We start from the raw sequence: 12,884 nt of genomic DNA, 5'->3' as shown, positions 1-12,884 counted from the left end.
TACCATCACGTTGACTCTGAGCCAGTGGCATTTCAAATAGAGTAGAATTATCCTGGGCTTCAAGTACACATCAGCCAGGGTTTTTTTCCTCATGGTAAATGCATCTGTAAAAATATAGATATTAATGTGAACATCAAAGGGTAATTGTGAAAATTAAATGAAGTAGCATATAAAAAGCAAAAGCTCCCGGCACACAGGAGAAACTCAGTAAATGTTACCTCCCTTCCTCTTGTCCTTCATTAATTCAGAATTTAAGCATTCAGTGACCCATCCAAAAAGATGACTAAGTGATTATGTTCCTTGAAAATTCCTGTTTGTTTTTGCTGGGTGTGGATTTTAATTGTAAAGAATATTTACATAGACTGATTAATTTGTAAATATTTCTCTAGCTTATACAATATAACCTTCTTTAAAGAACTAAATATTATTTTATCACTTTTCTACAAAATAAGGCAGTATCACTATATCACACCCACAACTTGCCAGTTTAGCTATTGATACAATTTATTCAGTGCCTAGAAAGGTTAGAGTAAATATGCACTAAAATGAGATTGTGATAAACATGTTAATAGCTAACACTTGAGATATCACTATTCACTGTCATTAAAGAAATACTCTGTTCTAAAAGCAGTACTTTTAACAATCCTCCACCAATCCACAAGAGAGTCTGAGTTATATAGGTTTGATCTATAGGTCAGGACTGAATGAAGCATGCAAAGAGAATTAGCATAAATTTTCTTTTTCTGTTGTCAGTTCTCCATTTTTTGTTAACTAGTCATTTAGGAGGAGTAGACTACTTAGGCTTATAAGGCTAAGCCAGAGTATATTGATCCAGGAAGTTAAGGAACAGTATATCAGGAATATGTTTTCATTCAGCAGGTGAAACAGAGCCATAAACACGAATTTCTGAGTAATAATTAACAGTGAATTGAACAATTATGAGTGTAATATACCATTCACCGTAGATGTGCTTATAAGGAGATTTGTTTTGTAGTTGCTTTATGAGTCACGCATAGAAGCTTTGTATTTTTAAGGGTAAGTTTCCACTGTTATGAAATGTCCTATGGAGATTAAACTTCCATTGAGTAATTACTGTGTGTGGAAGAACACAGAATATAGTAATCATCATATTCACTTTTAGAGACCCACATGTTGAAAGTAGTCCCCCTTTTGATTTAAGAAAGACAAGGCTAAGACTGAAAATATACACCCAAGGGGCTTCCCTGATGACTCAATGGTAAAGAATCGACCTGCCAAGGCAGGAGACCCAGTTTCAATCCCTGGGTCAAGAAGATCCCCTGGAGAAGGAAATGGCAACCCACTCTAGCATTCTTGGCTGGAAAATCCCATGGACAGAGGAACCTGGCAGACTGCATTCGAAAAAGAGGCAGACATGACTGAACATCCAACACAGCATGTTGTCTGTGGAGCCAACGTGTCGCAGAGTTGCTTTGTAAGCCAGTTTATCCACTTGCCTTTTACTCCATATTATATGGTTATTTTTGTTACTTAAATATGACATATTTACTTTATTCTGAAAAAATTGGGCACTACATATGAAGCATTTCTAATGAATTATTTGGTCCAAATCCTTTGATTACATCAACGTTCCATTCCTGTTACACTGTCCTTTACTTAATGGGCCTGTTGGTATTTGAGAGCCTGTGTCTCTGTGTCTTTGTATGCACACCCATGTGTGTACTGCATGGAGTACATGTTTACATTCTGTGTGGGGGAGTACGTGTATATGAATATGTAAATGTATGAGTATGTATACGAACACATATCTGTTCTTTGAAAATTCCTCCTCCTATTTATTGGACATTTATTTTCATTTTGAAAAATATTTTGTCTTCTTACCTAAAGATAGAATTTTAAACTTATAGAACCTCCAACTAATAAAAATAAAAATTAAAAAAATGGAAAAAAAATAATAAAATAAAGTTACAGAAACACCCGATCCTTTACCATTTTGGGGGGAACTCAAGCAGAGCACGGCACGCGATTTCCTTTATATCATCTAGTTTTTTTCAACTCCTCGGCTCAGTAGGATCTCTGGCGCCTAAATACAAAAGTCAGTTTGTTTTCCTGCTGAGCTGCTTACCTTTATTGACATTTAATTACCATTTTCCTCTGATGACTCTTCCTTATCTAAATTAGTAACACAGTATAGCATGTATGTAGAGGTTTGTGTTCAGTGTTTTATATAATCATTCATTAGATAATTCACATGTCCCTTTGACATACATGAGCTTCATTTCCACTTTAATAGATGTGACTACTGAGGTTCAGTGGGGTGGTATTTGTGGTGCATTATACTACACAGTTGAGTCAGTGGCACAGTTGGAAATGGAAGTCAGAATTGCATCTAGTCTTTCCTCTCAGAGGACAGAATTCTGTTACTAGGAAGGAAGAGAATTTGAATCTCTCTATTCTCAAGTCCTTGGAATTACCAGTTCTCCCAGAACACCTACTGCTATTCCTTGAGTTTAAAAAACTTCTCCCTAATATTTGAAAAATTGGTGGCATTCCATTTTCTTAAAGTATAACTTAAAACATCCTACCTGTTCAGCAAACAATTCTCGTTAATTTTACCATCTCAGATTCTGTTTTGACATTCAAGGAATTGTGCTCCTTCAATTCACTGTTGCTTTTCTTAATCCTGGTTGCAGTACTGTTTGAGTAGACTCACCCCAGTGGCTTTCAAAGAATTTTTAATGGTTCTAAGTAATTTTTATATGTTGAATAATAAAACTCCAGACAGTATAAGATAAGCCTCAGATATTTATCTTTTCAAATAATCATATGTCCTTACAATTAGGCTTGTCACCCTTTCCTATCAGAAAATAGGTCATTTCAAAGAGAAATCCACAATGCAGACTTAGAAATTCAAGACTGAACTAAGAATACGGAGGCAAAAGTTGTTTTCCTGCATTTACCATAGACCAAATATCTAATTAATTTATCTCAGTTATATAGCTGGTAACTTAGTATGTGGTAAATTATAAAATATGCTTTCAGTTTTAAGGATAAATGTTATAATTTGACTTTCAGTGAGGAATAACCAGTCATCTTTAAGAAAACACTAATTGTATGCCCCCACTAGGCAGCAAAGTATTCTATGAAAATGTTTCAGTCACATTGTCAGACTGAAAAAATATTCTTATAAAATAGGTAGGTCAATGACTAAATCAAATATTGTAGTCACTGATCTGATATCTTTATGAACTATAAATTTAATTTCTCTTTAATTCAAATGATCAAATTTGTCTTTAGTCTTTTACAATTTCTTATTTGTTAAATTTGACTAGTATGACAGTTTTTTTAAACTTGGTGTATTTTTTTTTCCCCCTAGCAATTTAAATAAAGAAAAGTCAGCTTTGCAGCAAATGAAGGATCAAATGGCATTAGATTTGGAACAACTTCTAAATCATCGTGAGGTACTTTTTCCATTTTGTCAATACTTTTTAACACTTTAGGCTTTTTCAGAATCAAATTGGGTTGAGATTATTGGATCCCAGTTACCCGTATTCATTATGAGTTAATTCTTATTCCTGGAATTCCTAATTCTTGACAGCCCCTTATTGCCTTATTCATATCTCTGTCATTGAATTTCCATGTTGTTTAATAATCATGTGTTCCACCTTTCTCCCTCTAGACAGTAAATTTCTTTAGTGTACCTCTTGTCTTGTTTATCATTCTGTAGCCAGTGCCTAGTGTACAATATTTGTGTTGAACTTTAAAATCCATAAGTTTTCTTTCATTTCTTCCTCATGAAAAATCTTTTAGACTTAATACAATCCCTATTTTATAAAAAAAGAAAATGAGTTTTAAGGGGTTTGCCTAGAGCCAGATGGTCACTGGGATAACCTCAGTTTTCTTTCTCATTTTTAAAGTCAGATTTATTGAGATATAATATACAATAAAATTCACCCTTTCTAGCATACATTTCTGTGATTTTTGGCTAATGCCCACAGTTCTGTAACCATCACCCCAAGCAATATATACGATAGTTTCATCGTCACAGACAAATTCCCTCTTGAACCCTTTTCCCCAACTCCAGTCTGAGCAACCACTGATCTGTTTTCTATCCCTGTAGTTTTGCCTTTTCCCACAAAAGGTATTATCCTTTCACAGAATGTCAAATAAATAAAATTATCAGGGAATTCTCTGACAGTCCAGTGGGTAGGACTCTGCACTTTCACTGAGAGCTACAGGTTCTGTTCCTGGTCAGGGAACTAAGATCCCACAAGCCAAGTAGTACAGCCAAAAAAGGAAATAATAACAATAGCAATATAATTATTGGTCTTTTCAGTCTGGGTTTTGCTCAGTTGCCATAAAAAGATTCATTCATGTTGTTATAAATATTAGTAATTTGTCCTTTTTATTGCTGAGTAGTATTCCATTGTATGGATATACCACAGTTTGTTAATCCATTCACAGTTGAGGGTCATTTGCGTCATTTCCATTTGGGAACACTTAAAAATAAAGCTGCTGTACACGGTTGTGTATATGGTTTTATGTAAATAAAATTTTCCTTTTCTCTTGGTAAATACCAGGAGCAGGATTACTGGGTCATGTGGAAAGTGTATGTTTAATGTCATAGGAAACTGCCAGACTATTTCCAAAGTGAATATGTCTTTTGTATTCCCACCAGCAACAAGTGAGAGTTCCAGTTGCTCTGCATTCTCACCAACAGTTGGTATCATTAAGCTTAGTTTTTTTTTTTTCTTTCTTTCTTTTTTTTTTATTTGGGACAAGCAAAGCACACTGGAATGATGAGCAAGTCCCAGCAACCCTGCTCCGGAGAGCTGCCATCTAAGCTTAGTTTTTTAATCCATGAATTCTTTCCACTGTACTATCACTGTCTTGTCTTAGCCATGTTTTTACCGTTTTGCAGTCCTAACAGAGAAAGAAACGCCCAAAGCAGATCATTGATTTATAAGTATCCTGAAGACATTGTGTCCTAGTCTGGAAAAGATATATCAGGTATTTAGGAAGAAATTATTGGAAGGAAATTATTGAGAGAGATGAAGCAAGGAATATTCCTAGAAACAACTTAAAGATACATATCCTAGAAATAATGTCAAGGGAATTGGGAGACTGTCTTTATCTTAGAAATGGCCTTTGGAGTGAGTTCTCTTAAAGGTGTATTTTATGTGATGGGTGGACAGGATAAGAAAGTGTCCCTGGGCTAGATTTTAGAGATGGTTTTTAGGTAGATAAGTAGACCTGACAACAAGTTACAGAGTAGAGAAATTTCTGAAGATATTTATTCTCTTTTCCGACTTTCAGCATTCCAGGCCTTATCTACTATCACTTGTGTCCTAGGATTCTGATTTCAAATAGTTGTTGCCTCACTGTGGAAGCCAGATTTATTCAGTATGTGGATCTTAACAAAAGTTTTTAAAACTGAATATTTAAGAAATAGTAGCTACAGAGGTCCATTAAGTCATACCAAAAAGCTTTTTTTTCCCCAAAAAAGCTGCATAATAGATAATTTAGAATGGCAGGTCTCATTTGAATTTAGAGAATTATGCTCAACTCTGAAAAATATATGAAAACCTTCATTTATATATTTTGTATGTCATACTTGGAGTCACTTATTCATGAGTCCAGATAAAAACTAAAAGTTTTAATAGTGGGTTGAGACTTGAGTAGGTTTGAAGGAAAATATGTCTTAACATGAAAATTAAATACTAGCAAGGTGAATTAAATTGACAGCTACCACATGGCATCAATGAAGTTTGCAAGGATACACATCTAATTAAATAATTATCAGTTAATTTGCGTGCATTTGAGGTTTCTTCATTTTGGTATATAAATAATCCAACATTATGACTTTTCTTTATGCCAAACAGTCAAAGAAAAGTAACTTTTTTTTCCCCCAAAGCAAAGTAAAAATTCAAGTTTAATGGAACAAATCTAATATAAGCTTGTAATCTTTTCTAAGAAATGGTTGAAGGAATTCCCTGATGGTCTATTGTTTAGGACTCCTCACTTTCGTTGCCAGGGGCCTGAGTTCGATCAGTAGTCCGGGAACTAAGATCCCACACGCCTCCTGGCCAAAAAAAAAAGAAGAAGAAAGAAACATTTTGCACCAACTTGCATCACATATACAGCATGCATGCTCAGTCTCGTGTGACTCTTTGCAACCCTATGGACTGTGTCTCCCCAGGCTCCTCTGTCCATGAGATTTTCCAGGCAAGAATACTGGAATGGATTGCCATTTCCTACTCCAGGGAGCCTTCCCGACCCGGAGTTCAAACCCACATCTTTTGCATCTCCTGAATTGGCAGGCAGATTCTCTACCACTACATTACCTGAGAAGCCCTTATAATGTATGCAGACCCAAATGCAAATACAGAAGGCTTCTATGGAAAGAAAATAGCCTGTAACCCAGGAATATGCTTGAACATTCCTTTGAACATTTACCTGAAGAAACAGAATCTGCAAGATTGATTTATTCATTTTATGACTCTGAGGGTGACGTGCCCAGAACAGCCAGTAGATAACAGTTGAATGAGAATAACTCTGATAAAGAAGTCAAATTTATTGAAAGTGAAAACCAGGACTGAAACTCAGGGGAGGGCATGCAGTCACCGCGGGCACAAGACAGTGGAGGTGCCCCTCTCAGGGGCGCGCCCAGCGCGGGGCTGGCTGCTGAGAGCACGCCTCACCCCTGGCAGGACCCTGTGAAAATGACCTAGCGTGAGTCATTGATTGAATCAGCCAGATTTTCTCAGTTTAAATAAGTGATTCATAAAGAGACCAAATGAACATTTAAAGCCTTTCATATTCTTTTTTGCATTGGACAGGTCTTGCCTTAATTTTATAAGTGATGTTACTTAGTTCTGGTAAGACTGTGTGTGTATGGTAACAATACGAAATGAGATCCCCACCTCATTTACATAGTTATCAAATATGTGTTACATGAAAAAAAGAAAATGAGTGGGATAGTCCTGGGTTGACAATGCTAGGATAGGTGAGGCATGGCCACAGGATTTTTCTTTTCTATATTGGTCTTAGCTCAAAATGTTAGCCTAAAACCTCGTTCACATGAGTCGTTCAGTTGTGGTCTTAAGAATTTCCAGGAAGGATAAAATTGATAGTGGCCTCTTATTCTATAAATTTTTAGAATTGATACATTCAAAAACTATTGTGTGTATTTGGAAAGTGTATTGGATGACTTTTATTCTCATCTTTTCTTTAGAGACAGTGTATTAACCTAATAAAAGAATTTAAGAAAGGATTGTAGTTTAGTCACTCAGTTGTGTCTAACTCTTTGTGACCCCGGGGTCCTTTGTTCATGGGATTTCCCAGGCAAAAATGCTGGAGTGGGTTGCCATTTCTTCCTCCAGGGTATCGTCCTGACTTGGGGATCAAACCTGTGTCTTCTGTGTTGCCGGCAAATTCTTTTCCACTGAGCCTCCAGGGAAGCCCTACTGAGCCTGCGCTCTAAAGCCCGTGAACCTCAACTCCTGAGCCCCTGTGCTGCAGCTACAAACGCCTCTACACCCTGGAGCCGGCACTCTGCAGTAAGAGAAGCCTGAGCTCCGCAGTGAAGAGTAGCCCCCACTCCCCACAGCTGGAGAAAACCCACCCACAGCAGTGATGACCCAGAACAGCCAAAAATCAATCTTTATTTAAAAAAAAAAAAAAAGACACAATTTAATGTCATGATCCATGCCTTTATAGAAGATCAGAACAAAATCTGGTGCCATTTCTCTTTGTTTTCTGAAACTTTAGGGACCTACTAAGTGCTTCTGTTTATATTACATAATTTAGTGTCTGCTGCTGTCCCCTGAGATAAGTATCATTGTCCCTACTTTTACAGATGAAACTGATGCTGAGTAACTCATGGTTAAGTAACTCAACCATGATTACATACTTACTGTTAAAACTTTTTTTTTTCCCTGAAACAGAAGCTTATGATCCTTCTTAGTCTCATTTAGACAAAAATCTCATGATGAATTATTGTTTGCGTGAGTTCCAGGAAAAATTTTTGCCTCTGTAGATGAAGCTATATCTTTTTTCTTTTTTTTAAGAAAATGAGAACTGTGTAATTTAACATGTTTCCTTTTTGTCTTAGTTGACAGAAAACTCAGAGCTAAATATCTTATCCAGGTGTTGTAATCTTTTTCTTTTCTTTCACTTTTGATGCTTCAAAGTAGCTTTTTCTTTATCTTTCAAGTGGAATGAAATCTTTTTTACCCTTCAATGCCTGCATTTATACTAAGACCTTTTATGTATAAAAATATAACATATAAATCTTAAATAATTAGTTTTTTAAAAATATAAAGGAAAAGACTGACTAACATGATCTCATTTTTAGTTAACAGTATCAGGGCTTCAAATTCAACATTCAGTTTTGAGTATAAGAAATATGATTCCTTAGAGTGACTTTTCTTATTTCATCATATGTCCTTAGAATCTAAGCTTTCAAGAGCAGGAAAAATATCTTTAATCAGCTAAGTATCTAGTAAAATACTGAGCATAATTTTAAGAAATGGATGCAAAAGCTCTTTTTAAAGTTCTTTTGTAACTGTGTTAGGGGCAGTGGTAAGAGCTCCTCTTAGGAAGCTTTTCAGTGTTTTATCGAGCAATAGTTGGTATCATGAACTTAAACTGGTGATGTTGGTGTTCAACAAAAATGAACCAATTTGAAAACTATTTAGAATGCAGAATCCCGGGGCTTGGTGATTGATTGGATTTAGGGAATGATGAGAGAAGGAATGAGAATTGATGCCCGGAGTTTTGGCTTGTGTCCTGGGTTTATGGTGATGCTACGAAGGCCATAGGATAAATAGGTTTGAGAAAGAACTCAAGAAAATATCTAAGTGGATATATTCAGTAGAGAGTTTAAACTGTAGGTTCTGGAGTCCAAGGAAGAGAACTTGTCTAGAGCTAGAGATTTGGGAGTCAAAGCATAAACACGGTGTGTACACAGAAGCAGATAGAATGAAGTAGTGAAGGGGTATAGAGTGAGAACAGAGAGGGTGCTAGGTCAGAGTCTTGATGAGTACTAATAGTTTAGGGATAGGCAGAGCAAAAAAAGCTCACACTAGAGTGAGGAGGGACCAGAGAAATGGCAGACACATCAGGAAGAGTGGATCCCTAAAGCCAGAACCATTCAGTAGGGAGGAGGTTGGCAGCAGTGGCTTCAGCTGCCGAAGGGCCAGATCAAACAAAGAAAGAAAAAGAAAGTGTCATTTGGATTTTTAAAGAATGCTAAAACCAAAAAAAGCAGTTTCAGTGGTGCTAAAAGGCAGATTGCAGTGAACTGGTAAATGCATAGAAGTTGAAAAATAATAATAGAAAAAATAGGTAACTCTCTGAATAGGGGTTGTGGCCATGAAGTTAAAAGATGCTTGCTCTTTGGAAGAAAAGCTATGACAGACCTAGACAGCATGTTCAAAAGCAGAGACATCATTTTGCCTCCAAAGGTCTGTATAGTCAAAGCTGTGGTTTTTCCAGTAATTATGTAAGATATGAGAGTTGGCTCATAAAGAAGGCCAAGTGCTGAAGAATTGATGCTTTTGAATTGTGCTACTGGAAAAGACTCTTGTAAGTCCCTTCAACTACTGGAGCAATTTGGTCACATGATGCAGAGAGCCAACTCATTGGAAAAGACCCCAGTGCTGGGAAAGATTGAAGTCAAAAGGACAAGGGGGTGGCAAAGGATGAGATGGTTAGATAGCATCACCGACTCAATGGACATGAATTTGAGCAAATTCCAGGAGATAGAGTAAGCGCAAGGAACCTGGCATGCTGCAGTCTGTGGAGTTGCAAAGAGTTGGACACGATTTAATGACTGAACGACAACTGTTTAAGAGAATATAAGGTTGTCAGGGAGGGAGCATGAGATCAAGGGCTTTTACCTTCCTGATTTGGAGAGTATCCAGCCTAAGTGGCGATAGGAAGGAGCCAAACAGAGGGAGACACTGAAAGTTCAAAAGAGGATGATCAATTGAGCAAAAGTGCTGGGAAAGGAAGAGATCCAGGATGAAATGATGGGATTTAACTTTAGATAGGAGGGGACACCTTTTCCATTTTGAAGAGGAGAAATAAAAATTATATTAAAAGTAACTTAGTAGGTTTAGTGGCAAGAATTTAGGAAGTTCCCATCTAATGGCTGTTTTCTAATGGCAAGACGGGTGATAGGATCAGAATTTGGTTTTTTATTTTATTTATTTTTGACGGTGCTGGGTCTCCTTTGCCACACGTAGACTTTCTCTAGCTGCAGTGAGCAGGGGCTTCATTGTGGTATGCAGGCTTCCCATTGTGGTGACTTCTCTTGTTGCAGAGCACAGGCTCTGGGTAAACAGGCTTCAGTAGATGCAGCTCGGAGCCTCACTAGTTGTGACACACGAGATTTAGTTGTTCCACGGCTCGTGGAATCTTCCCAGGCCAGGGGTCAGACCTTGTGTCCCCTGCCTTAGCAGGCAGATTCCTACCCACTGTACCACCAGGGAAGTTCCTGTTGATTTTTTTAGCCATACCGAGCAGCGGTATGTGGGATCTTAGTTCCCCAAACAGGGATCGAACCCTTTCCTTCTGTAGTACAAGCACAGAGTCTTAATCACCAGACCACCATGGAAGTCCCAGGATCAGAATTTTGAGAAAAATACAAGTTTGGAATAGCTGTATAATAAATGAGTGATGTAACAAAAAATAAAATAAATGAGTGATGTGCATTACAGACATAACAAGTAATTGCCAAGGTGAGATGTCATATGTTCATTATGGTACCATTCTGTGTAATTTTTCTCTAGCAGCTTACCCTCAGCATGCTAGGTGCAAACATGGAGAAGGTAGATAGTTGGTCCGATCCAGAATTACAAATGTATATGTTCAGCTGTCATTAAATTGTAAGGCTGGAATTACCTTTATATTCTTTACGTCACATATTTTGAAATACTGTGGAAAAACACAGCAATCGAACAGACAGGATAGCTCTGCTACTTAGTAACTATGGATTCTTAAGACAATAATTTAACCCCTCTAAACTCAGGATTGTATGAGAATTAAACAATGTAGTACTTTTCTGACATATGACAATAAGTCAGTAAATGTAGGTCCCTTCCCTCTTTTCCTTCCTTTTCAAGAATCAATTCAAATGTTATCTATTCTTTGAAGCCCTTCATAACTCAGTAAAGAAAAACTTAAGCTTTTTTAAATCTCTTTCCCACAACTCTAAAAATATTTGTATTAATATTCCTACCACTATAATTATGCGTGTGTCTTGCCAGTGAAGTATATCTAGTTTTTCTTTGGGTATTAGCCTTTAGCACAGTATTTAGCACATAGTAAGTATTCATTTGGGCTTCCCAGATTCAGTGGCTCAGTGATAAGGAATCTTCCTGCCAGTGCAGAAGATACAGGTTCAATCCCTGAGTGGAGAAGATCGCCTGGAGGAGGAAATGGCAACCCACCCCAATATTCTTGCCTGGAGAATTCTGTGGACAGGGGAGCCTGGTGGGCTGTAGTGCATGGGGTCGCAAAGAGTCAGGCACGACTGCGCAACTGAGTACACACACACACACACAGACACACACGTGCAAGTATTCAATTGAATGTTTGTTAAACTGCGATCTTTTTCAGTCTTCAATAATAACTTCACTGCACGAGTGTGAGTGAAAGTCACTCAGTCATGTCTGACTCTCTGCAACCCCATGGACTACACAGCCCATGGAATTCTCCAGGCCAGAATACTGGAGTGGGTAGCCTTTCCCTTCTCCAGGAGTAATTTCACTAGAAGCTGTCAAATAGAGGGCTTTAGAAACCAACCTTTAATATATTCACGTTCTCCCCCCTCAAACATATATATTTGTGGAATATAATACATCTATTTCTAAAATCCTGAACTTCTGACTTCCCTGGTGGCCCAGCGGTTAGGAATATGGCTGTCAGGACAGAGGATGTGGGTTCCATGCGTGGTGTGTTAAGATTCCATATACCGTGGGGCGGCTTGCGCCACAGCTGCTGAGCCCAAATGCCCTAGAGCTTGTGCTCCACAACATGAGAAGCCCATGCACCACCACTAGAGAGTAGCCCCCGGGAGCCACAACTAGAGAAAGCCCACCAGCAGCAGTGAAGACCAAGCACAGCCAAAAATAAAATAAATAAAATTTAAAAAAAATAAAACTTGAGCTTCTTCTACCCTTTCACCCAGTGCTTCTGTCAATAATCTCTCTCAAGGTCCACAAGCATTTCAGTTAGTATTTAACCAGAACTTAACCAACCACTTCTTAGTAAGTGCCTAGAATGTGCAAGGCCGCACACTTGCCTGAATGTTGGCCTAACTCCCACGGTTCCAGATAACTTGCCTCTTACTGCGGTGTGTGTCACTTAAAAAAAAAAAAAACCCTGCAGTTAGCCAGGTTTCTGCAAAATGAAGTCACAGTATAATTATCATTCTTTTATGGTATGTTTATGTTCCAGGACTAACTCCTATGTTCTTTGTGATTTCTCGGAAAGTTTCAGGGACGTTTCGGCATCACAAGTGCCCCTGAGGCAATCCACTTCATAAAGGGCTCAAACAAATTACATATTTCTATATGTGTGTCATTCTTTTTGGTTCATACTTAACTATTTTGAAATTTCCTTAAGAATACCTTTTTACATGTTTTTCTTAGACACCTATGCAGTTAAATTTTACAGTCAGAACAGTCATCATGACTTAAAACAAATACTGTGTGGGTAAGCTAATTTTTCTTTAAATGAAGATGTAATTATTTCTCAGATTGATACATTTCTCATCGTAGTGTGCTCTTCAAGTTCAAATTTGTTTTTTATTTCCTAGATGTAAAAGAGTGTTTTAAAGGTAATTATTATAGTGGGAAGCTAAAACATATATAGTATAAGTCATATTTTCCCTATAA

At 37.5% G+C, this 12,884-nt stretch overlaps 1 protein-coding gene across 5 annotated transcripts in view; it reads left to right on the top strand.

Annotated features, from left to right (window-relative positions):
* The window catches only part of PIBF1 (progesterone immunomodulatory binding factor 1), a 223,084-nt gene that overhangs the window by 185,644 nt on the left and 24,556 nt on the right, over positions 1–12,884 (top strand). For all 5 annotated transcript variants that reach the window (XM_043477698.1, XM_043477701.1, XM_043477700.1 and 2 more), the window contains one exon: positions 3,356–3,440. In XM_043477698.1, the coding sequence (XP_043333633.1) occupies positions 3,356–3,440 (85 nt within the window). The remainder of the gene's footprint in view (positions 1–3,355; positions 3,441–12,884) is intronic.

This window comes from Cervus canadensis, chromosome 9 (assembly GCF_019320065.1).
Source record: "Cervus canadensis isolate Bull #8, Minnesota chromosome 9, ASM1932006v1, whole genome shotgun sequence".
Lineage (NCBI taxonomy): Eukaryota > Metazoa > Chordata > Mammalia > Artiodactyla > Cervidae > Cervus > Cervus canadensis.
The sequence above is the reverse complement of the archived record's forward strand: the minus strand, read 5'-3'. Positions and strand labels throughout refer to the sequence as shown.